Genomic DNA, 27,731 nt, shown 5'->3' with positions numbered 1-27,731 from the left:
ATGAAGACCTTCTTTAGCCTGGGGTGCTGCTGTTTCTCCTTTCCCTACCCACTGTGTTTGGCGTTTGTCATTCTTATAGAGAACCCATTTCTCATCACCAGTCACTATTTGGTCCAAAAAAAGGTTCATTTGTGAGACGTGACAGCAAAGAAGAGCACACATTCACTCTCAGTGCGCGATTAGACTCAGAAAGTTTGTGATGAACCCATTGACCCAATTTGCTGACTTTCCTGATAGCACTCAGGTGTTGATGACTGGTTGAATGACCAAATCCAAGCTTCTCTGCTAGTTCCTCAACAGTTACAATGGGATTTTGTTCCACCAAGGTTTGCAGGATGTCCTCGTTGAGTTCTACAAATCTTCCAGGATGAGGCTTGATTTCTAGGCTGTAGTTTCCGGTTCAGAATTTCTGGAACCACCATTGACACTGGCTTATGTTTATCGTCCGATCCCCACATACTGTATTAACATTCCTTGCACTTTCCATTGTGTTGGTAGATGGAAGCTGAAAGAAGCCCATCGTATAATTGTCATTATCATTTAGCATCTGTTTTCCATGCTGCCATGAGTCAGATGGTTTGACTGGAATTGGCAAGCTAGAGAGCTGTATCAAGCTCCAGTCTAGTCTGGTTTGGTTTCTACAGCTGAATGTCCTTAACGCCAACCACTCCAAGAGTTTAGTGGGTGTCTTTTACAGGACACCAGCTCAGGTGTCTTGTGTGTGTGTGTGTGTGTGTGGTTCTGTCTGTGTTTGTCCCCCACCACTGCTTGACAGCTGATGTTGGTGTGCTTACGTCCCTGTAACTTAGCGGTTCAGTTTACAGATTGATAGAATAAGTACCAGGCTTCAAAAAAATATGTATTGGGGGTTTGTTTGTGTGACTAAAATTCTTGAACATAGTCTAATGACTGAAACCTGTAAAAAAATAAAAGATTATTTTCAAAATTAATCGAAATAAAAAGCAGTGTAATCAACAGAAATATGATAACAAAAAGGTTTAACAATTTCAGGCTTATTTTTAATAATTAACACTGGCATTAATTAGAATATTGTTTTTGTAGTTGCTGATGTTAAATTTAAAATTTGTTTTTTTTTGTTAATTTCATTTTGAGTAAATTTTATTTTTGTTTTTTATTTTGTTTTTTTAATTTAATTTTTTATTTTTGAGTAAATTTAATTTTTGTTTTTTATTTTTGAGTAAATTTAATTTTTGTTTTTTATTTTGTTTTTTATTTTTGTTAATTCCATTTTGAGTAAATTTCATTTCTGTTTTTCTGTTTCAGCTCCGCAACAGCCTATCCCAGGCTCTCCAGATTTTCATGCAATCAAGCAAGGTAGGTGCTGCAGACATATTTGTTATTTATTATTATTGTTGTTGTTGTTGTTAAGGCAATAAGCTGACTGAATTATTAGCACTCCGGGCAAAATGCTTAGCAGTATTTTGTCTGAGTTCCAATTCCACCGAGGTCAGCCTTACCTTTCATCTTTTTGGGGGTTGATGAAATAAGCATCAGTTGAATACTGGGGTTGATGTAATCAACTTACCTTTTACCCAAAATTGCTAGCTTTGTGCCAAAATTTGAAACCATTATTATTAATATGTGAAAAGACATTCGAGCGAGATCGTTGCCAGTGCCCCTGGACTGGCCCTTGTGCAGGTGGCACATAAAATACACCATTTCGAGCATGTACCCGTCTGACTGGCCTTCGTGCCAGTGGCACGTAAAAAGCACCGACTACACTCTCGGAGTGGTTGGCGTTAGGAAGGGCATCCAGCTGTAGAAACTCTGCCAAATCAGATTGGAGCCTGGTGTCGCCTCCTGGTCCACCAGTCTTCAGTCAAATCGTCCAACCCATGCTAGCATGGAAAACGGACGTTAAACGACGATGATGATGATGATTGTTGTTGAGCTCACTGAATAAAGATGGACGAAATGCTTAGTGGCAAACTGAATAACCTAACCACTAAGCCATTGCACCTTCACAGTGTAAATGTAGGTATGTGTGTGTATAGATGTACACACACACACACACACACACAGCTGGTACAGTGGAGATGTATGTCTTAGTGGTTAAGTGCCTTGCAATCATAAGATTGTGAGTTTGTTCTCTGGGCCAACTGACGTAGTGTGTCCTTGGGCCAGTAACTGTATTTTATTTTGCTCGGTCTGAAAACAATGTTGGCATAGCTCCGCTTTCTCTATCCCTCTCTCAATAACCAGTTTCAGTCAAACCATCCCTCCCATGCCAGCATGGAAAAACGGATGCTATATGATGATGATGATGATGATGCTACTTGCTACTTGGTCTTATATGTCTATGATAGCTATGCTTTGTTTATGCATGGCTGGTTTATCCACTAATGATTAAACACAGAGAGCTGCTGTAATCACTGATCCTGTGGATTCTTTTGATATTAGAAAAGGATTAGTTAAAAGAAGATAAAAAAAATAACTTTTCTGGAATGTCTGAAGAAAAATACCATTCTCCATTTTATGAATTAATCTATATTTTTGCTAAAGAACAGGAAACTTTTACAATCAATTTCCTTTTGAATAGCAACCAATAAATAAATACATTAAAAAAATACAAAAAAAACAAAACTATATACTAATCATGCCAGAAAGAATACCAGAGATAATGGTAAGCAGTGTATTTTGGGGCGTGTTTTCTTCAAGAGTTAAGAAATGGCATAGTTATTTCACAATAATTAGTTGGAAGCTAAAATTGTCTGTTGTTTATATAGAATTGTTGTTGTGGTAGTAGTTGTTGTTTATTTGGTAGAATCTGATTTCAGTAATGTTAGATTGTGTAGAAGTCTAAGATTATAGATTGTCCATTCATAAACTATTATTTTGTTTTTTTTATATATTTTTAATAAGCAAAAGTCTTGATTCACGGTTTGCAAAGACTTACTGCAGTATGATATAAGGATAAGAGTAACTGTATTGATGCTCTTTGGATTGTAGCATTAATACACCACAGATGTCTCTTGTTAGAATGCTAACTATATATATGTATGTGTATCAACAGTAACATCCACCCCTAGGGGTCAGCCACACTTAAGTGGCAATATACTACACTTTATCGTGCAGTTACTGTTAATACTTCATTTAGAGAATTAACATTGCTTGTTTTCACCTTTTCGATATCAGTGAAGAATTTCACTGGAAAAGAAGATATAAGATTGCCAGGTTTTTTTCTCTCTCGCCAAGGTCAGCAGCTATCGAACGCCGACGAAGGGAAATAACCCTGAAATCCGGATCCGTTCATGCTGCAGATCGAGGTGAGAGGGATAACTTCCCTTGGCAAACAGGACACAGTCGTGTGTCGATAAGCCAGCTGGAGGAGATGTCCTCCTGGGGCTAAAAGCAACAGTAACATCCACCCCTAGGGGTCAGCCACACTTAAGTGGCAATATACTACACTTTATCGTGCAGTTACTGTTAATACTTCATTTAGAGAATTAACATTGCTTATATATATATATATATATATATATATATATATACATACATATAAAAATGTTTAAATTTTTAAATATATTTTTTTAAGCCAAAACAGTGCAAGTTATAAAAAATTCTTCGTCATTATTAACCCTTTCGTTACCATATTTATTTTGAGATGCTCTCTGTCTGTTTCAATTAATTTTAGATATAGCAAAGAATTTAGTAAAAATAACTTAGCTGTTATTAAGCTTGTGTTAGGAACATAAATTGTGACTAAGGTTTGATGGAAGATTTTAATTCAGAACTTATAAAAACAGGACATTTGTACTACAGAGCCAGAGGTTGTTTCAGCCAGGTTGGTATCAAAAGGGTTAAGTTAATCATTTGTTAACCCTTTTGTTACCATATTTCTGTTGAGATGCTCTGTGTCTCTTTCAATTATTTTAAATATAACAAAGAATTTAGTAAAATAACTTAGCTATCATTCAGCTAGTGTTAGGAACATAAATTTTGACTAAGGTTTGGTGGAAGATTTTAATTCAAGACTTATGAAAACAAGACATTTGTACTACAGAGCCAGAGGCAGTTTCAGTTGGGTTGGTTTCGAAAGGGTTGAAGGGATGTTTGGAATATAAATTAACTTGAAATTTAATGTATCACTTTGAACTAAGAAGTTTGTGTTGTTGAACTAGTTGGGGTTGGGGGTCTCAGGGCAGGCTGGTATTGAAAGGTATTGTTGGTATTGCAGCCACAGCAAGAACCACAACAATAACAGCAGCAGTAGTATTACTCTCTGTCTTATTGACCATCAACTGACCACCATCTCTCAGTGGAGCAGAATCCAAGGTACTGCTGTGACTGCTGGAAAACCATCCACAGCAAAAATCTAATAATAGTGCAAGGTTTTTATCTAAACCCACCACATCCAGCTGGTCAGCTATTTGGTGAACAGTGAATGGGTGGCAGGCAGAGTAAAGAAAACTGAACAGTGTGTGTGTGTGTGTGTGTGTGTGTCTGTAGGAAGAGCAGACTCTCCTACAAGTCACCTTGAAGAACAGTGTAGTAGGAAGGGGGTGGAAGTAGGAGTGGTGGTGGAGTGCTCACTCACCTTGGTGTGGATAAATGAATGAATGAGCGAACTCTATAATTATATTGACTATATTGAGTACTTGTATTTTCTTCCTTTCTTGATCCAGTCACCCCCTCACATGTGGCTGTGTATGTATGTGTGCATATATATGTGTGTGTATGTGCATGTGTGTATGTATATATATATATATATATATATATATATATATATATTTTGCATGTCTGTCTCTTTCTGTCTGTCTGTCTGTCTGTCTCTCTGTATATTATATCATCATCATCATCGTTTAACATCCGCTTTCCATGCTAGCATGGGTTGGACGATTTGACTGAGGACTGGTGAACCAGGTGGCTACACCAGGCTCCATGTGTATATATATATATATATATATATATATATATATATATATATATATATATATATTGCTTGTCTGTGTTTCTCTCTCTCTCTCTCTCTCTATATATATATATATATGTGTGTGTGTGTGTGTGTGTGTGTATTTTTCTGTGTGTGTGTGTGTGTGTGTGTATTTCTGTGTATGTGTGTGTATTTCTGTGTGTATTTCTGTGTGTATGTGTGTATTTCTGTGTATTTCTGTGTGTGTGTGTCTTAGCTATCCACACACAAAATTTCTTTCTCTATCGTTTTACACACACACAATTATATATATATAGGCAAAGATGTAGCTGTGTGAGAAGTGTTTCCCAACCACATGGTTCTTGGTTCAGTCCCACTGCGTGGTACATTTGGCAGGTATCTTCCACTAGCACCCTTGGCTGACCAAAGCCTCGTGAGTGGATTTGGTAGGCAAAAACTAAGAGAACCTGTTGTGCATGTATATCTGTGTTTGTGTTGGTTTATTTACATCCCTATAACTTAGTGGTTTAGCGAAAAAGGAACTGCTTGAATAAATGCCAGACTTTGAAAAAAATTAGGTACTGGTGTCAATTTTTTGACTAAAACCATCAAGGCAATGCGCAGGAAGGCTGCAATCCAATAACTGAAGCAAGTAAATGATCACAGATATATTGCTGTTATTAATTGAGAATATAGAACTTGATTGTCCCCTCCCATTCTCTCCTACTGACTGGCAAAACCCTTAGAAATCAGCTAACTTGGTGACATATAAGCATATACATATACATGTATACATACATATGTGTGCATGTACGTACACACACACACACACACACACATGTCAAGCTAAGTAAAATCATGATCATTCACACATACAGGCATGTCCTTTACAGTCAGACCCCCTATCTACACATCCTTATCCGACTGCTGTAGCCAAGTATCTCCTCTGGTGACCCCATGGGTCTTGATGTCACACAAAAAAAAATAGCATCCGTGCTGGTGCCACTTAAAATGCACCCAGTACACTCTGTAAAGTAAAGTTGTTGTTGCTAGGGAGGGCATCCAGCTGTAGAAACCTTGCCAAGACAGATGACTGGAACTTGGTGCAGCCCTCAGGGTTTTCAGCTCCTGTGAAACTGTCCAACATTATTATAATATATATATATATATATATATATATATATATATATATATATATATATATATAAGGTGGGCTGGCAGAATTGTTAGTACGCTGGTAGAAATGCTTAGTGATATTCATCTGCTGCTATGTTCTGAGTTCAAATTCCGCCGAGGTTGACTTTGCCTTTCATCCTTTCGGGGTTGATAAATTAAATACCAGTTGTGTACTGAGGTCAACGTCATCAACTTCCCACCACAAATTCAGGCCTTGTGCCTATAGTAGATAAGATTATTATTATATATATATATATCATAATAGATTCATGCACACACACACACATATATTATAATCAATTGGATACACTTGGTTTTGTAAGATTATTGTAATTCTGTTAGTCTGTCACCAATCTTTAGTAAAAGTGAAAGCAAGTGGAGCATAGAGTCTATTATATTATGAGATGGAGTTAACTCATGTAATTGTCTGAGATATTTGCAAATCTGTACAGAAACACACACACACATATATATATGTACATGCTTGTGTAACTCTATATATATATATATATATATATATATATATATATATATATATATATATATATATATATATATATAGTTTTAGGGAAAATAACCAAGTTTCAAGAACTCATCGATGAAAATCCGCTATCACATATAGAAAAACTGACAATTAAAAGCACAATAAATGAGTATAATATAAAGCAAAGTAAATATCATAAGATAAATATAATATAATATACTTTAATTTTAATTTTTTATAAATTGATTTTAATTGAGTTTTTACCTGTAATTTTGGATTTTGTCCCTAATATTATTATATATATATATATATATATATATATATATATATATATAACTTGACACATACATACATGCACATCTATCTACTCATGTACACATACATACATTCATTATACACTTTCAAATTTCATGTATTATGCATTAAATGTTACATAACATACTTTTCTAATCAGTTGTAGTTTTTTTGTTTTTTTTCTAAATGTTAATCCAAAAAAGCATTGCTGTTCTATTGACGTTGCTGTATTTCTGTTGCTTTTGTGGGAAAAACGAGTAGAAACCGAATATTATTATCACTGTTAACAAAGATTTATCTTATTTTTATTTCCAGGCTATGACATGTCAACTTTCATTAGAAGATATGCCAAATATTTGAACGAAAAAGCCATTTCTTACAGATTAATGGCATTCGACTTCTGTAAAATAAAGAGAGGGTATGGAATATCTATATCTGTCTATATATATATATATTTTTCTGTCTGTCAAATCATCCATCTATCTATGTGTTTGTCTGTCCATTTCTCTCTCTCTCTCTCTCTCTCTCTCTCTCTCTCTCTCTCTCCCTTTCTCTCTTTCTTCATAGTTATATGCATGTTATTCTGTGAGTAGTGCATATATGTAATAAATGCAGTGTTTTTAATATTTTTATTTATGTGTGTGTTAGTATAGTTGTTTTATCGATAATATGTGGATGTAATGTATAATGCAGATATGTAACATGCATAGTGCTTTAATCATATATATATATATATATATATATATACACACACACACATGCACAAAGAGTGACGTTTATATATATATATGTATATAAATATAAATGTTTTACCAATGTGTATGTGTTATATATAATGCATATATGTGTAATGTGGAGGCGCAATGGCCCAGTGATTAGGGCAGCGGACTCACGGTCATAGGATCGCGGTTTCGATTCCCAGACCGGGCGTTGTGAGTGTTTATTGAGCGAAAACACCTAAAGCTCCATGAGGCTCCGGCAGGGGATGGTGGCGAACCCTGCTGTACTCTTCCACCACAACTTTCTCTCACTCTTACTTCCTGTTTCTGTTGTGCCTGTAATTCAAAGGGTCAGCCTTGTCACACTGTGTCACGCTGAATATCCCTGAGAACTACGTTAAAGGTACACGTGTCTGTGGAGTGCTCAGCCACTTGCACGTTAATTTCACGAGCAGGCTGTTCCGTCGATCGGATCAACTGGAACCCTCGTCGTCGTAACCGATGGAGTGCCAACCACCACCATTGTGCTAGAGCTAGTTTCTGTTACCTAGGTGACTAACTATAGCTGGAGGTAGTTTGTGTTGCCTAGGTGACCTAACTAAAGCTGTGGGTAATTTCTGTTACCTGGGTGATCTAACTATAGCTGGAGGTAGTTTTTGTTACCTAGGTGAACTAACTAGTGCCAGAGGTTTTACTTGTTAATCCCTTCCCACTGGTCAGCCATGACGGAGCTGACCAATGGCCAAAGGCATTATAGCTGTGGTGATTTCTATCATAGTAGTTGTGGTAGGGTGGGCATGGGTGGTAGCACAACTTGGTGTTTTGGAGATGTAGAAACTGTCATCATTCTAAAATTTGTTACATCTTCTTTTCTCTTCTCTTCTTTTTACAGAAAAGATGACGGAACGTTAAGAACCATGAATGCAGAAAAGGTAAGATTCAGCACAGTAGTCTTGTACTTTCTCTCTCTCTCTCTCTCTCTCTCTCTCTCTCTCTCTACATATCACTTTCTCTCTCTCTCTCTCTCTTCTTTCTCTCTCCCTCTCTCTCTTCTTTCTCTCTCTCTCTCTCTCTCTTCTTTCTCTCTCTCTCTCTCTCTCTCTTCTTTCTCTCTCTCTCTCTTCTTTCTCTCTCTCTCTCTCTCTCTCTACATATCACTTTCTCTCTATCTCTTCTTTCTCTTTCTCTCTCTCTCTCTCTCTCTCTACATATCACTTTCTCTCTATCTCTTCTTTCTCTCTCTCTCTCTCTCTCTCTACATATCACTTTCTCTCTATCTCTTCTTTCTCTCTCTCTCTCTCTCTCTCTCTCTCTCTCTCTCTACCTATCACTTTCTCTCTATCTCTTCTTTCTCTTTCTCTCTCCCTCTCTCTTTCTCTCTCTCTCTCTCTCTCTCTCTTTCTTTCTCTCTCTCTCTCTCTCTCTCTCTCTCTCTCTCTCTACCTATCACTTTCTCTCTATCTCTTCTTTCTCTCTCTCTCTCTCTCTCTCTGTCACTCTTACTTTTTTTCTTTCATCTTTTATTTGTCTCACTCTAATGACTGTGACCATGCTGGAGCACCACCTTGAAGAATTTTTAGTCGAATGAATTGACCCCAGTGCTTTTTTTTAAGCCTTGTACTTATTCCATCAGTCTCTTTGGCTGAACTGCTAAGTTATGAGAACATAAACACACCAACATTGGTTGTCAAGTCACACACACAAACATATACACGACAGGCTTCTTCCAGTTTCTATCTAACAAATCCACCACAAGGCTTTGGTTGGGACCGAACCCAGAACTATGTGGTTGGGATGCAAATTTATTATCATTTGACAAGAATAATATTTTTTCCCCCCATAAATAAGTTTTCATTTAGCAACATATTTTTACAGTAAAAGAAAAGGAAAAAATACATTAAAAGTATAAAAGATCAAATTATTGAGACCCCCCCCCCCCAGAACTACCTCTCCAAAGAAATAAAAAAGTAGAAGAAAAAATGGAGCATGGGTGGGAGTGGAATTAAACAGCAAAAGATGGGGAGGGAGTGACGAGTTGTACACCCAACACCAAATGACGTGTTCAACAGCATCTTATGGACATAAATGCAAAGGCGTTGCTACATAGAATGGCCAGCAACACACCCTGCACAGCGCCCCCCCCTCCTTCCAGGTCTAATTTCTCAGCCAGGTTGTTTCTCTCGTAGTGTTTCCTTTAACAGATGTCTGACAAAACCATTTTGGTACCAGTCTGCCTGAGACTGTCCCTAGTTCTTTTATACAAACTTCCTGTTTTCGAAGTGATCTTAATTAAAACCTTCTGTCAAAATTTGATGTTAATTTATGTTAATTTATGTTCCAAATACCGTTATGCTTAGTTGTTCATTTTGCAACTGGCACCCATGCCAACGTCGTCTCCTTCATTGGACACGAAACTCGGCTTGCGAAGACCTGTTGGGGAAAGCGAAATCGTGATGGCACCTGTGCCCAGCGTCGCTTTTCTGGCACTTGTGCCCGCAGCATGTGTAAGGACTTTTGAGCGAGATCGTTGCCAGTGCTCCTGGACTGGCTCTTGTGTGGGTGGCACATAAAATACACCATTTTGAGCGTGGTCGTTGTCAGTACCGCCTGACTGGCCTCTGTGCCGGTGGCACGTAAAAGCACCCACTACACTCTCAGAGTGGTTAGTGTTAGGAAGGGCATGCAGCTGTAGAAACTCTGCCAAATCAGATTGGAGCCTGGTGTAGCCTTCTGGTTTCACCAGTCCTCAGTCAAATCGTCCAACCCATGCTAGCATGGAAAGCGGACGTTAAACGATGATGATGATGATGATGATAATGAAGCACCTTAAGCAGAAAGTATCTTCTCGTACAGTCCTGAGCTGACCAATGCCTTGTGAATGAATTTAGTAGATGGTAACTGAAATTGTGCATTATTCTATGGACTGTATGTGTACTTTTGGCTATCATTTCTGATGAGTTGTTGTGCACCTGAGCACTGTATACAATAAGTTCATTATGTTATCAGTGGTTAGAGTGTTGGGCTCGTAATCATGAGGTAGTTGGTTCAGTTCCCAGACTGGGCTGTGTGTTGTGTTCTTGAGCAAGACATTTTATTTTGTGTTGTTCCAGTTCACTCAGCTGTAGAAATGAGTTGCTACATCACTGGTGCCAAGCTGTATTGGCCCCTTTGCTTTTCCCTTGGATAACACTGGTGGCGTGGAGAGGGGAAGCTGGTATGCATGGGAGACTGCTGGTCTTCCATAAACAACTTTACCTGGACTTGTGCCTCAGAGGGGAACTTTCAAGGTGCTATCATATGGTCATTCATGACCAAAAGTGGGTCTTTGTGTGTGTGTGTGTGTATTTGTGTTTGTCTCCTGCCACCACTTGACTATGTTGGTTTGTTTACATACTTGTAACTTAGCAGTTTGGCAAAAGAAACTACCAGAATAACTACCAGGCTTCAAAATTAAGTAACTGGGGTTGATTTATTTTATTAAGACACTTTAAAGTAGGACCCCCAGCATGGGGTACTACTTTGACTGAAACGAATAAAAAAGAAACATAAAGATAACCCTTAACAAAAAGAAACCTTAAAAAGCAAAGCAGACGAGATGGTCACAAATGGAATGTCTTTAACTATGGAGATGATGAATTTGGAAGGAGAATATATGCTAAACGATAGATATTTCCATGTGTTTTTGTGTGAACATCTTTTTTTTTGCAACATTGTATTGTATAACGAGGCCATTACATATTAAGATGTATGGTTGTGTGTGTATATATGTATATATATGTGTGTGTGTGTGTGTGCGTGTGTGCTTATGCACAAGCCTGTTAGCTTGACAGATATGACTCATCATGTGTCTGATTCATTGGCACGATGTAACAAACGTACGCACGACACGCATTTTCAGAGCTTAAAAGCAGCAGACATTCAGCTGTTTTGTCATTCATAATTATTTGATTAACGACTACACATACAGGTAACGTGGTGTGTGTGTGTTGTGTGTGTGTGTGTGTTGTGTGTGTGTGTGTTGTGTGTGTGTGTGTGTTGTGTGTGTGTGTGTGTTGGGTGTGTGTGTGTGTGTGTGTTGGGTGTGTGTGTGTGTGTTGGGTGTGTGTGTGTGTGTGTGTGTGTTGGGGGGGTGTTGGGTGTGTGTGTGTGTGTGTGTTGGGGGGGTGGGTGTTGGGTGTGTGTGTGTGTTGGGTGTGTGTGTGTGTGTTGGGTGTGTGTGTATGTGTGTGTGTGTTGGGTGTGTGTGTGTGTTGGGTGTGTGTGTGTGTGTGATGTGTGTGTGTTGGGTGTTAGTGTGAGAGTGTCGATACAGAATTTATTAAAGTCAAAGTAACAGGGGTAGTAGTAGTAGTATTAATAGTAGTAGTAGTAGTAGTAGTAGTAGTAGTAGTAGTAGTAAGGATAGCTGAAGTGACAAAATATAAACAATGCATCATGGGATTGTGTTAGGAGTGTGTGTGTGTGAGATTATGTGTACATTTGTGTATGTTTTAGTGTGTGACAGACGTGTGTGTTTGTGTGTGTGTGTGTGTGTAAGATTGTTTGTACATATGTGCATGTAAAATTACTTGCACATCTGCATGTGTGTAGATATGTGTATGTATATGCATGTTTTAGTGTGCAAAAGATGCATGCTTCAGTGTGCATGACATGCAGGTTTGTGTGTGTAAGATTGTCTGTTCAGTAATCCCTCGACTATCGCTGGCGTTATGTTCCAAAACTCCCTGTGACAGGTGAAAATCAACAAAGTAGAAACAGTACTGTACTGTATATTTTTTCAATTATTTTTATAATTTGTATATATTCATTATTATTATAAATTCAAAACAACACCACGGAGGAATCGCCGTAAGCTTAAATAATAAACCGCGATAAGTGAACCGCGATACGGTGAGGGATTATTGTATATATATAAGTTTGTGTGTGTAGCTATGTGGTTGAGGAGGTTGCTTCACAACCACCTGATTTTGAGTTCACTCTGACTGCAGCGCACCTTGGGCGTCTGTCCTCTCCTATAACCTTGGGCCAACCAAAACTGTGTGACTGGATTTTGTGCATGGAGTAAGGGAAAGAAGTCCTTTCTACACACACACACACACACACATATATATATATGCTCATACATTTATATATATTAGCATGGAAAGCGGACCTTAAACGATATATATATATATATATATATATATATATATATATATATACACATATATGCAAATACATGTATGTATACATATACATGTTTTTTGGTGATCTTACCTTAATGGAACAATTCTCTCTCTCTCTCTCTCTCTCTCTCTCTCTCTCTCTATATATATATATATATATATATATAGTTTTAGGGGAAAGAACCAAGGTTCATGAACTCATCGATGAAAATCCACTGTCACATATAGAAAAATTTATAATGAAAAGCACAATAAATGAGTATAATATAATACAAAGTAAATATCATAAGATAAAGATAATAAAATGACTACACGTGTTTCTAGAGTCGATTCATTTGACTATAATACTTCAAGGTGGTGCTCCAGCATGGCTGTAGTCTAATGACTGAAACAAGTAAAAGATAAAAGATATATGTGTGTGTGTGTGTGTGTACATACGCACACATACACAAATAATGTTGTGAAAACATGCAATCCAACTTAACTACTACAATTTATTTCTTTTTGTTTTACAGCTTTTGAAAACTTTGCCTGTTTTACAGAAACAAATGGACGCCCTTCTTGATTTTTATGTAAGTCCATAAGAATTCTTTCTTCCCTCTTGTTCAAGTGGTTCAAAACTGATTTTGTGGTAATCCCATTTATTGAATATTATTTTAGCATTCCTGTACTTCTTCCGTGATCTTGTGTTGTTAACAGTGACTTTGAGAATCAGAAGCCATACCTGACAAATTGACGCATTACTTGGTCATCTGTTAGGATTATATTGATTTTCATTTCCTCTCTTTACTGTTGAAAAGCAATCACTCCTTTGCATATATTACACACTTTCTACATTACATACTTCCTACATACATCACACTCTTCCTGCATACATTATACACTTCCTACATACATTATACACATTTTGCATACATTAAACACTTTCTGCACACATTACTCACTTTCTACATATATTACATACTTCCTACATACATCACACGCTTCCTGCATACATTATACACTTCCTACATACATTATACACATTTTGCATACATTAAACACTTTCTGCATACATTACTCACTTCCTACATATATTACATACATCCTACATACATTCACTTTCTACATACATACTTGCTACATAAATCATGCACTACACACTGCCTACAATACACTACACATTTCCTTCATACATTACACACTTCCTCCATACATTACACACTTCCTCCATACATTACACAATTTCTCCATACTTTACACATTTCCTACATACATTACACCCTACATATATTACATATTTTCTACATACATTACGCACTTCCTTAGATGTGTGTAATGTATGTAGGAAAAAAAGTGAGCCTTCGTACTTATATTACAAATCAATTTGTAGGGCAGTAGACAAAATGCCTTACAGTATTTATTCATACTTTTATGGATTCTGAGTTCAAATCCAGCCAGGTTGTACTTTTCCATTGAACCTTTCAAGGCTGAAGTAATCATTCATACATCTCTCCACCACACACACACACACACACCAAAGAACGTGGCTTTGTCTCACTCACTCCTACATGTTGGAAATAAGTATTATATTATTATTATTATTATTATATTAGTTCCTAAAGTCATCTTTGTTTTTTATCCTTTTGAGGTTGATAAAATAAGTACTAGTTACGTAGTGGGGTCAAGGTAACCAACTTACCCAGCATGCTGGGCGAAATGCTTAGCAGTATTCCGCCTGCTGCTACGTTCTGAGTTCAAATTCTGCTGAGGTTGACATTGCCTTTCATCCTTTCAGGGTCGATTAAAGAAGTACCAGTTACGCACTGGGATCGATGTAATCGACTTAATCTGTTTGTCTGTCCTTGTTTGTCCCCTCTATGTTTAGCCCCTTGTGGGCAATAAAGAAATAATAATAATTATTATTATTATTATTATTACTATTGCTGTTGTTATTTTAAATATTTGTGTCTTCTGTTTAGTGCACACCAAATGAATTGACCAATGGAGTTATAAACGCTTGCTTCCTGCTTTTGTTTAAAGATTTGATCCGGTTATTTGCTTGTTACAACGATGGCATTATCAATTTATTGGGTGAGTTTAAAATCAATAATTTCCATGAACTTAATCAACATATGAGATGGTGGATTGACACTTGGTGATAGGGTTTTTAATGCTTTCTTGAACTGACCAGATTGTTGTGGCATGTGTAAGGACTTTCGAGCGAGATCATTGCCAGTGCTCTTGGACTGGCTCTTGTGCGGGTGGCACATAAAATGCACCATTTCGAGTGTGGTCGTTGCTAGTACCGCCTGACTGGCCTTTGTGCCGGTGGCATGTAAAAGCACCCACTACACTCTTGGAGTGGTTGGCGTTAGGAAGGGCATCCAGCTGTAGAAACTTTGCCAAATCAGATTGGAGCCTGGTGTAGCCATCTGGTTTTCACCAGTCCTCAGTCAAATCGTCCAACCCATGCTAGCATGGAAAGCGGACGTTAAACGATGATGATGATGATGACACACACTCTCTGAGTGGTTGGTGCTAGGAAGGGCATCCAGCTGTAGAAACTTTGCCAGATCAGATTGGAGCCTGGTGTAGCCATCTGGTTTCACCAGTCCTCAGTCAAATCTTCCAACCCATGCTAGCATGGAAAGCGGATGTTAAACGATGATGATGATGATGATGATGATATATATATATTTATATATACTCTCGGAGTGGTTGGCGTTAGGAAGGGCATCCAGCCGTAGAAACTCTGCCAAATCAGATTGGAGCCTGGTGTTGCCATCTGGTTTCACCAGTCCTCAGTCAAATCATCCAACCCATGCTAGCATGGAAAGCGGACGTTAAACGATGATGATGATGTTTAACTACAGGCCAGTGCTGTTCCAGCAGACCTGTGATCAAAGATGTGATAGTTATTATCTCACTTTTTTTGTATTCAAACATTGTATATGCGGGTGTACATAATTGAATAAGCTCCCCTTGCTGCTGCTGCTATTGTTGTTTAGCTCCAAGCCTATGCCAGTATGTAAAACTGATGTCAAATGACGGTGATAATGATGTTGTTTGACCCCAGGTCAGTCTTGACCTACCAGGCCTATGATCAAAGATGTGGCTGGTTAGGGCAGTGGACTCGCGGTCATAGGATCGCGGTTTCGATTCCCAGACCGGGCGTTGTGAGTGTTTATTGAGTGAAAACACCTAAAACTCCACGAGGCTCAGGCAGGGGATGGTGACAAACCCTGCTGTACTCTTCCACCACAACTTTTTCTCACTCTTCCTTCCTGTTTCTGTTGTGCCTGTAATTCAAAGGGTCGGCCTTGTCACACTGTGTCACGCTGAATATCCCCGAGAACTACGTTAAGGGTACACGTGTCTGTGGAGTGCTCAGCCACTTTCATGTTAATTTCACGAGCAGGCTGTTCCGTTGATCGGATCAACTGGAACCCTCGACATCGTAAGCGACGGAGTGCCAAGAGAGAGAGACATTCTGAGTTCAAATTCTGTCACAATCCACTTTGCCTTTCATTCTTTGAGGTACCAGTTGAACGCTGGGCTCAATGCAATCAACTTAATCACCCACTTCTCCAAATTGCCAAAATTTGAAATCAACAGCAAAGACTATATTAAATGATATGTCCCATCTTATTAAAGTTGCTAGGTTATGACCCAAACGAGATTCAGATATTTCTTGTGTTTCTTTTTATTTCTAATTTTTACTTTCTATTTGCAGAAAAATACTTTGATATGAATAAAAAGCAATGTAAAGAAGCTTTGGATATTTACAAGAAATTCCTTGTCAGAATGGATAAAGTGTCAGAATTTTTGAAAGTAGCCGAGGTAAGGTACCATACCTGTGTCATTTAAGAATTTAGGAAGGAGTTCCCCCGTTATAATTTTCTTTTAAATTCAATCAGCTGTTAAAAAAGAAATCTAAGAAGTATAATTAATAAAAAATTTCTTGATTTAAAAAGGGATTCTCTCCCTTCAAGTAAAGGGTAGTTTATATAATGTTTCTGTTGACAGTATGATGTGGTTTGGTAGGTAATCATTGACAGTGGATTTATGGATGTGAAGTGAACATGTTCTGTTCAATGTGTAAAAGTAAAGGGTGCATACCCCAAGTATGACTTATTAAAATCTGTTTTTTGTGTTCTTTCTCTGCAGAATGTTGGAATTGACAAAGGGGATATCCCAGACTTAGCTAAGGTGAGTTCTAGTTTCTTGCTCTTGTAATTTACACTGTCTGGTTACTACTACTTCTACTACTCTTTCCATCTCTTCACTTCATCTTCTACCACTTTTTCCATATCAATATACGTGAGTACCTGTGCATGTGTGTGTGTGTGCAGGCACATGTGTATGTGGTTATAAGTAAATATATGTATATAACAAGTATATATGTTTGCATATGTATATATGTCTACATATATATGTACATATATGCATATATGTATGTGTTTATATACGAGGGAGCGTCAAAAATTATGTGCACTCTGGGTTTTTTTTTCTATGTTTTTACACAAAAGCAGGGGATAAACAAGTACATCATTTTGCTGTATAGTCTCCTTCCTTTTTGATGCACTTGGTCCAGTGGTCCACAAGCTTGTGTATTCCCTCCAAGAGGAAGGTTTTCAGTTGGTCGTGCAACCATGTATACACTGCTTCCTTCACATCTTCATCCGTAGGGAATTGATGGCCTCGTAAACCATCTCTGAGCAGTCCAAAGATATGATAGTTGAAAGGGGTGAGATCTGGACTGTAGGCAGAGTATTCCAGTACCTCGAAATCCAATTGGTTAATGGTTTCAACATCTGGGTGGCCATGTGTGGACATGCATTGTCATGCAATAACAAATCTTTCGTTGGCAACAGGCTTTGGCATTTGGTGCGAATTGCTGGCTTCAGTTTGTTGGCCAGCAAAACACTGTATCTTGCGTTGTTGATCATACACCCCGTTTCTGGAGAAATCAGATCACTGCTCTTTGTTTTCCTTTGGTGCACATTGCTAGTGGAGTGGCCATTCATACACTGTGAAACCAGAAAGAAAAATGGCATGATCAGGCTCAGACTTTGATCACGTTACCACAACAGTACCAACTATAAGCAGGCATGTGCAGAAGGCAGCGTGACAATAATAAAGATATGTTATAGCTAAAGTGTGGATAAGTTTCGACTTTGGCTTCCCTCGTATATATACTCTTTTACTTGTTTCAGTCATTTGAGTGCGGCCATGCTGGAGCACCACCTGTAGTCGAGAAAATTGACCCCAGGACTTATTCTTTGGAAGCATAGTACTTATTCTATCAGTCTCTTTTGCCGAACAGCTAATTTACAGGGACATAAACACACCAGCATCGGTTGTCAAGCGATGTTGGGGGGACAAACACAGACATACAAACACACACACATATATATATATACATATATACGACGGTCTTCTTTCAGTTTCCGTCTATCAAATCCACTCACAAGGCTTTGGTTGGCCTGAGGCTATAGTAGAAGACACTTGCCCAAGGTGCCACACAGTGGGACTGAATCTGGAACCATGTGGTTGGTAAGCAAGCTACTTACCACACAGCCACTCCTGCTCCTACGCATATATATGAGTGTTTGTATACATATGTATATATCTGTGTGTGTGTGTATGTATATATACACACACACTCATATATTTATTTATTTTTCATATATTTCATATATTTATTTATTTTTCATATATTTCATATATTTATTTATTTATTTATTTATAAATAATATATTTGTTTTATGTTCTCTCTTTCCTAGGCACCTTCGAGTCTGCTTGATGCCTTAGAGCAACATTACGCATCTTTAGAGGGCAAGAAAATTCCAGGCTCTTCATCTAAGTGAGTAGATTCAGTCATTTCAATTCTGTAAACAGTAACATTGTTGGTTGCAGGTTTCCAACGAACCAGTCACTGGGGCACTGCATTTCTGAAGAGGTGAGACTAACAATTCGGGCAGAACAAATACCACACAAGAAATTTTCCTTTAAATCACAGGTTTATTGTTTTGTTTTGTTTGCATTTTCCCCTGGTATGCATTACCAGAAGACGTACTCACACAGATATATATATATATATATGTATGTATTATATATTTAAGTCACAATATATGGATTCAAGTAATCCAGTAGTACTCATAGAAAAAGCTCCTTTATGTATCATTCTGCAAAACATATAGAATATATGTATAAAGTCATAATGAGAGAGAAATAGTTTGATGAAATTTCATTTAACAATAATACTAATATCACAGCAAATTGTTTCGTAACTTGAAAACATGTGAATAATTTATATCATTATATTTAATAATAAATAATTTACTTACGTGCCTACATTAATGCAAAATATCCTTCAAAATAATGCAGAATTTAAGCTGTGTCCTCAAGTGAAACAATTCGTTGTGATATTGGAATTTTCTTATTGTTGAATAAAATTTCACCAAACTATTTCTCTGTCATTTATGACTTATATATATATATATATATATATATATATATATATATATATATAAGGTTAAGGAAGGTATTGGATTCAACCAAACCCAAAGATACAGGTAATACTGAGTAAGTGCTGTATACCGGCTAGTTATGCCCCACTCGTTGTATGAACAAGATTGGGGATTATAGGTCGTGTATGTATAAATATATAAAAAGGATAAAGAGAACAATGGTAAAGTTAGAAATATATTTTATGGATAAATATTTCTAACTTTACCATTGTTCTCTTTATCCTTTTATATATATATATATATATATATATATATATATATATATATATATGCATGTATGTATGTATCTGTGTGTATGTGTGTGTATATATATATATATAACTGGCTTTGCTTCTGCTTGGTTTCTGTCTTCCAAATTCTTCTCAGAAAACATTGATTAACCTGAGACTATAATAGAATACTGCATATGGAAAGCAGTCATTCGCACACACACACCAATGGACCCATTGTAGATGAAGTTCCTTCATCTCTTTAGCTGCTCATTTAAGCAGAGACTATCTCCACTCAAATCCTGCATCCTGATAAACTACTGACCTCATGGCATTTGTGCACCAGACCAATACAAGTGGGACTGGCTTGTGGGGTAATTTACTGATTATTTTTAAATGGCTAAGAGAGTAAACCCCTGTAGAAAATTCAGGGTGAGGAACCTTAATACAGGTATGTATGGTTATACATAACCAATACCTGGAATCCTCTGTAGCTCCATGGATACTACAAATATGTTGACTTGTGTTTCTGACAGAGGTGGTTAAATTACTGTCACTGCTATACCATTGACTTAACAATGAAAAAGGCTGACCATAATAGAAGAGACAGCTACACCGAAACCTGGCAGCTGCAGAAGAAACTTTTTAATCACACAACCGTGGCTATGTCCAGGGGATAGAACATGTTGTCTCCTTTACTTCATTTTCTTAGCTTCATCTTAATGAGTGCAATGAACAAGCTTGACCATTCCTTACTTGACCATTGTCTCAGATTCACTGATTCACCCCATGCTCTTATTAAGTTTCAGATGAAGACATTGTTCGGACAGCTAAATTGAAGCTGTACATAGTTCGTTGTTTTCTACCACTGTCCCCTTGGGGAAACTGGTTGAACTCTTACCACTGTTCCATTGGTAAAATTGGTTGATGTCTACTTCTGTCCTATTGATAGAAATAGTTAAAGTCTACCGTTGTCCCATTGGTAGAATTGGTAGAAATCTTCCACTGTCCCATTGGTAGAATCTGATGAAGTCAATCGATGAAATCAATAATTTCTCATGTTCGGGTAAATGAACCTACATTCTCTCTCCGCCACTTATGAGTTTGCTACAACAGCATTTTCTCCTTTTTTAAGAAAGAAAACCATTACAACGCGAATATGAAATTTTTGGTTATCCATTTCTGACACCAATAAAGTGTAATCAGAATGAAAGATAAATCTATTTTTAGTCAGGAACAAAGAAGTGATGCACTACTGTTTCAGGCAATGCCAAAGTTTTAACTGTATTACGCTTCAAATGTTTTCATTGTAGTGTTAAAATATTTAGCATAAAAACACTCAGAACCTTCCAGACAACCAAATACAACCATCGTCCTTTTAGAAACAGTAAATGAAGATGGGATACAATATTATTTGACCTGCTTTTATATGTTGCATATTCAACCTTCTTCTACTTCCTCCACAGTCCAACTGATGGTAGTGGTGCTTTGTATATGTGTGTGTGTGTACAGAGAACCAGTTGTAATTACCATATGGTTCCAGTGTGCTCCACCAAATTACGAATGACAAGTTCTTCTAGCTTCGTTCTTGCAGCATATCATTGTTATCATTGTTGCTTTAATGACCATCACTGCTTTCATCATCAATGTCCTTAAGACCAATGTCATCATCATCATCATCATTGTCATTATCATCATCATCACCATCCATGTCACCATATCACCATCATCATCATGACCATTGTCATTCATTTTGTGTGTGTTATTTCCACACTTTGGTCTGTTTCTGTATGTTTGTACATGTATATATTATGTGCACATGTGTGTGTGTATGTGTGTACATGTATTTGTGTGTGTGTGCACATGTGTCTTTTTCCATTCTACTATAGCTTTACATCAACGAAAGCCTCATCAGTGAAATTTGGTTGATGAAAATTGTACAAAAAGCGAGTGAGAGGAGGAATTCTTCGATTTTGTATGACAAACAGTCTATTGTACTGTTTGATACCATTACCTGGTATTATGTGTCTCTGTTGCAAATATTCGGTCCATGTTGCCAGTCTGAGAGTCACTTCCTTTCTGTTTCTCCCTGCTTCCAAGTCTTGGCGGCCCAATGAAGGGTCACATATTCTTTTATTCTTATGCTTGTTTCAGTCATTTGACTGTGGCCATGCTGGAGCACCACCTCAAAGGGTTATTTAGTCAAAGAAATCAACCCCAGGACTTATTCTTTGTAAGCCTAGGACTCTCTTGCTGAATCTCTACATTACGAGGATGTAAACACACCAACATCGGTTGTCAAGCGATGGTGGTGGGGACAAACATAAACACTAAGACACACACACACACATATATATATATGATGGGCTTCTTTTAGTTTCTGTCTACCAAGTTGACTCACAAGGCTTTGGTCAGCTCATGGCTATAGTAGAAGACACTTGCCCAAGGTACCATGCTGTGGGACTGAACTCGTAATCATGTGGTTGGGAAGCTAGCTTCTTTATTTCATTTAGATTAGCCACAAGGGCTGTACATAGAATGGCAAGAAGCCTGGGCTGGACAAGTACATTAATGAGAAATGAGAAAAGGACATGGATGAAAGAAAATGAGAGGGGCACCAGCGCCCACCGGCTGGCAACCCCTCGAAGCTAGCTTCTTATCACACAGCCATGCTTGTGCCTATATATTTTTTTTAACTCTCATGATTAAGTCACAAAGAAAATGTGCATGTGTGTGTGTGTAAGATTATGTTTCATTAACCCTTTTGATGCCAACTCATCTTAGCTCACCCCTACTTTTATGTTACAATCTTTCTGTTTTAACCCTTTTAGCATTCAGATTATTCTGTTAAATATACTATTTATCCATATTGCTTTGAATTAATCATGCATTATCTTGTAGCTTTGAGATTTAAACGATGTGATTTTTTTTAATTTTCAGAATGACATTGTAGAGTAGGTGCGATAAGCCAAATCTGGCTGGTTTGAGTATAAAGCAGGTAAAATATTAGTGCTGGATATGGCCACTTCAAATGCTAAAGGGTTAAAATACTTTTAGCTGTAACCTCCATTGTTAAATGATGTTCCAAACACCTGTTTAACAATTACATTTTATTAAATTCATCATTATTTTCAAAATTAATTTGAAACTAAGGCAGTGTATTTTAATGTGATAACAAATTATTTAACATGAATCTTAATTAAAACCTTCCCATCAAAATTTCATGTTAATTTGTGTGCCAACCATTAACTTAATGATGAAGTTATTATATACTAAAGTTATTATTTTCAAAATTAATTGAAACAGGTTTTCAGCAGAAATATGGTAACGAAAGGGTTAATAATGAAAGTTATTTTGGTAAATTCTACTAAATCCTTTTAAAATTAATCATAACAAATGCGGTAAATTACAACAGAAATATGGTAACAAAAGGGTCAACTGTAAATTGTCTTTGGATTAATGTTTTTTAAAATTTTTTTTTGCTGTTTTTCTTTTTCTATTTTCTTGTCCTTGTGTGTGTGTGTGTGTGTGTGAACTTGGGTCTGTGTGAAAAACTTTGATTAGCCCTTTTGATACCAACCTATCTGACGTGGCCCCTAGCAAAAGCAGTGTATTTCAACAGAAATATGGTAACAAAAAGGTTAAATGCCTTATAACAGTGGTTCTCAAAACTGGTGTCTGGTCATGTGACAAACAGTAAAGTGCTGGCTTAATCCTTTTGATAACAACTTGAATCTGAGATCAATCCTTGTTCTATCTATGAAACAGACTTCTGGTTTAAAAACGATTTAAATTAAAACTTTCTGTCAACATTTCATGTCATTTTATCTTCCAAACACCAACTTAATAGTGTAGCATTGAAACTGGCCATACCTGGCCCAATCATTCTATCTCTTTTCTGTGCAAATTGGCCAGATCCAGCCCCTTACCCTTTCCAGCAATGTCCAGTGACTGAAACAAGTAAAAGACAAAAGATTCTATTCAGAATTGACTGTACTACGGGTTTTCAGCAGAAATATAGTAGCAAAAGGGTTAAGCAGAGGAAATTGTGTATGTGCGCATGCATGAAGGTGATCCTTTGTGGGTATATGTGTGTGTGTGTGTAATGGTGCTAGCTTGGTTAATTGTGGAGATGTCTTTGAATTTTGTTTTCACGTGCCACACGCCATTTCCGTCTGTTCCAGGCCAGCAGGCTTCACTGCTGCTCTGAATACTATGGCTGACCAAAATGTTGCTTTTAGTGGTGTTTCAGATGATGAAAAAAGGAAAATTCTCGATGATGAAACTCAGCGTTTGAATCAATTAAAGGTAAATTACTTCACATCTCTGTTTCACTCTTTGTCTTCTTTTCCTTTCTAACCCTTCCCCCCTTTCCACCTAACCCCTCTATACCACACCACACCACACCACTCCCCCCCCACTGTATCTTTCTACATCTAGCCTCTTTCTCTATTGTATGTTCTTTCTTTTTTTGTTTGGTTTGTTTTTATATTAATCTGTCTGTATGTCCTTCCTCCCACTTCCTGAATGTCGTTTGTTGTTAATTTTTGTTTGTTTCTTAACAATTAGTGCTGATTATGACGGTGTTGTTTTTGACGGTGTTGTTGACGTTTGCTGTTGACTGTGTTATTGATGACAAATAATGTTGCTGTTGACAGTGTGACTGTTGACAAATAATGTTGACGGTGTTGTTGTTGACAGTGCTGTTGTTGAGTGTTAATAGTTAGTGATTTTGTTGACACTTAGTGCCGTCGTTGACTCTTAGTGTTTGTTGTCAATAGTCTTGTTGACAGTGTTGTGTGTTGTTAGTGTCGCATTGACAATAAGTGTTGTTGACGGTGTTGCTGTTGACAGTTACTGCTTTCGACAGTGTTGTTAGTAACAATATTGTTGTTGATAATTAGTGCTATTAGCTATTAGGTTTACCAGTAGCAGTCAGTGTAGCTGTTGACAGTGTTCTTCATTGACAATTAGTATTACTCATAACAATTAACATTGTAGACTCTTAGTATTGACAATGTCAATGTTGACTGTTGTTATTGACAGTATTGTTAACAATTAATATTGTTTTGTTATGAATAGTATTGGATTCTAACAATTAGTCTTGTCTTTTTAACAGCAATATTTTGTAACAATTGATATTGTCTTTTTTCACAATTACTATTATTAATAATTAGTATTGTACTTTTAAAAATAACTACTCTTTCTTAACGATCAGTATTGTTGTTTATAACAATTGTTTTTTTTTTTACAATTCGCACTTCGCACTGTCCTTTTAAAGAATTTGCATTCTTGGCTCTTAACAATTCTCACTTTTTTTTTTTCAATAATTAGCATTTTTATTGTTTTTTATTATTAATTAGCATTGTTCGTTGTTTTACTAATCAGTATTGTTGATTGTTTTAGAAATTCACGTAGCTTGTTTTTCAATTAGTATTGTTGTTTTTCTTATTTTTTAATGATTAATATTTTAATTTTAAGAGTTTTTTATAAATTAAAAAACACTTTACTTGAGATGATAGTGTTGGTGGATTGTAGTGGTAGAGGATGAAATTAATGAAACTAATTAATTAATGTTGACAAATTGTTAACCTAAACTCATTATTTTCACATGTATCCAGTACAATTTCAGTGTTGTTATGCATTATGAGTAACTTAAGGATGTGTGGGTATGTGTAGGTTATATCATTTCTGTTTGCTGTCTCATATATGTACTTCTGTGTTTGTGCATGTGTGTATATATGTATGTGTGTGTGTATATATATATATGTGTGTGTGTGTATGTATGTGTATATGTGTATGTATGTATGTGTGTATATGTGTGAATGTATGTATGTATGTGTGTATATATGTATGTATAGGTGTATGTATATGTGTGTTTGTGTATGTATGTATGTATGTGTGTGTATATATGTATGTATGTGTGTATGTCTGTGCATATATGTATCTGAATATGTATTTGCATATGTGTGTGTGTGTGTGTGTGTGTGATATATATATATATATATATATATATATATATATATGCCTGTGTGTATGTGGCCAGATCAATAAGTATCTGGACTGTTGGCACAGATTGACCTTGAACACTGCTGTGCAAGCGCATTAAGTCCTAGCTCACTTCTGCTGTTTGCAGCAGTGTTTGGAAGGAAAGTGTGTAGCGTGTCCTCACCGCAATGAACATGACAGAGTTGAGCAGAGAATATGCATCAAGCTTTGCGAATGCATCAAGCTTTGCGAATGCAAAGTTTTCAAATAGTTTTCATCGTTCTCGACACAATCAAGGAGATCTTGTGCAATTGAGACCCGAGTATCCTTTTGGTCTGCTGAAAGCAGTTTTGGCATAAGCTTGGCAGACACTCATCTCATACCGAAATCTTCAGTGATAATGGGCTGAACTGAACCGTAACTAATCTGCACATCCTCTGTTAACCCATGGATGGTGATTCCCTCACAGCTGCATGCACATATGCGATGTTTTTCTCAGCTCTGCTGGTTGCAGGTCTCCCAGAACATTCGTCAGTATTGACGTTTTTTCGGCCATCTTTGAAATGTCTGAACCACTTGTACACTTGTGTGCGGCTCATACACTCCTCTCCACACACTTTCTGCGACTTTGTGTAGGCCTCTGAGCAGGTATTGCCATGACAACACACACTACACATGTTCCTTCCAAGCACTGCTGTAAACAGCGGAAGTGAGCTAGAACGTTAAAACTTAGTGTGCATGCACAGCAGAGTTCAAGGCACAATCTGTGCCAAGCAGCTTCACTCTGCATGTTTTAGCTTCGTTACTATGGCAACAGTCCGGATACTTATTGATCAGACCTCATATGAGATATATATATATATATATATATATATATATATATATATACATAAACACCGGCTTGGCTGTGTGGTAAGAAGCTTGCTTCCCAACCACATGGTTCTGGGTTCAGTCCCACTGCATGGCACCTTCGGCAAGTGTCCACCACTATCGCCTCGGGCCAACCAAAGCCTTGTGAGTGTATTTGGTAGACGGAAACTAGAAACTTGAAATATATATATATATATATATATATATATATATTATATATGTTTCTATGTCAAGTCATATATAAAACTAATTTGGCATTAAACTGAAAGATTACTCAATACTTTTTTAGTAAAATACATATAAAGTTTTATAAGGAAAAATCTGACAGTGACTGTGAAGTTTTGGCTAGCTGACTTTTGTCATTAATCATTGTTTTGTAAAAGTTTACTCAAACATAATCATTAGTTTAATGTCCACTTTCTCATGTTTGCATTGGTCAGATGGTGTTTTTTTGTGGGAGATTTTCGGTGTCTGGGTGCTGTTCCTGTTGCCAAACCACACCTATTTCCAAGCAAGGTAATATTTCCCTATGATGAGACATGTTCTTGAAGAAAATATTGAAAATGAATGATACAGTTTGTATGATAGCGACACACGTATATAACTATCATGTGATGTCAAAACAAGGAAATGCATTCTTTATGACAAGCTGCAATGGAAAACCTTCTCAGGTTCAAAGATATTTCAAATGTATTTGACCTTAACTTAAGTTTGTTTACACTCAGTCACTGCTTCACTCATCTACTCCTGATTTTGTTCTGGTCTGGTAGCTGATGTGTGCCATCTATAAATAATATTGATTGATTTCTTATAAAGGAAGCTTTACTTTCTAGCCAATTCAGAGTTACCTCTCTTTGGTATCTGCTCCTGAAGAAAACTAAAGAGGGTGAAATGCATCCATCAATCCAGTAGGTGCTCTAAGCTGACTGTCTTGTTCTGCGACCTGTTTGTCTTAAATGAGAACTTTTCTCCATGACAGACTGCAGTGAAAAACCTTTACAGGTTCAAACACCTCTCAAACATATTCGAACTGGTCTTTAAAAAAAATTTTTTTTTTAACTTGTTTCATCATTAGATTGTCGTTATGCTGGGGCACCACCTTGAAGAATTTCAGTCAAACAAATAAACACCAGTACTTATTTTGTTTTGTAGGGTACATATGTAAAAGGCCAGGTCTGTCCAGTTTGAACATAAAATAGGTACAACATAAGGGCTGACGTGTTGAGCCAGTGTTGTAGTGTAGGATGATCAAACCAGTATGATCTCTCAAATTCAGGATCATGGCCTTTGTATTGAACTATGGTTGGTGGAGAGAACATGCTGAGGCCTTCATAGGATCCAATGGGATCCAATCCAATCCAATGACAAGAGTTAAAGGGATTATTCTTGTATTTTGTTCTAGAAATTCTATATCTTT

The 27,731-nt window shown here is 37.0% G+C and overlaps 1 protein-coding gene across 1 annotated transcript in view; it reads left to right on the top strand.

The window, feature by feature from the left end:
* Nucleotides 1-27,731, top strand: part of LOC106877214 (phosphatidylinositol-binding clathrin assembly protein LAP) — a 162,746-nt gene that overhangs the window by 84,722 nt on the left and 50,293 nt on the right. Inside the window, exons 5-13 of the mRNA XM_089343179.1 lie at nt 1,285-1,335; nt 7,164-7,266; nt 8,460-8,499; nt 13,248-13,304; nt 14,694-14,805; nt 16,448-16,554; nt 16,882-16,923; nt 18,501-18,580; nt 23,641-23,764. Coding sequence (XP_089199305.1) covers nt 1,285-1,335; nt 7,164-7,266; nt 8,460-8,499; nt 13,248-13,304; nt 14,694-14,805; nt 16,448-16,554; nt 16,882-16,923; nt 18,501-18,580; nt 23,641-23,764 — 716 coding nt within the window. The remainder of the gene's footprint in view (nt 1-1,284; nt 1,336-7,163; nt 7,267-8,459; nt 8,500-13,247; nt 13,305-14,693; nt 14,806-16,447; nt 16,555-16,881; nt 16,924-18,500; nt 18,581-23,640; nt 23,765-27,731) is intronic.

The sequence above is a fragment of the Octopus bimaculoides genome, chromosome 27, assembly GCF_046866305.1.
Source record: "Octopus bimaculoides isolate indiv1 chromosome 27, ASM4686630v1, whole genome shotgun sequence".
Taxonomy (NCBI): Eukaryota; Metazoa; Mollusca; class Cephalopoda; order Octopoda; family Octopodidae; genus Octopus; species Octopus bimaculoides.
This window is presented reverse-complemented; position numbering and strand designations above follow the sequence as displayed.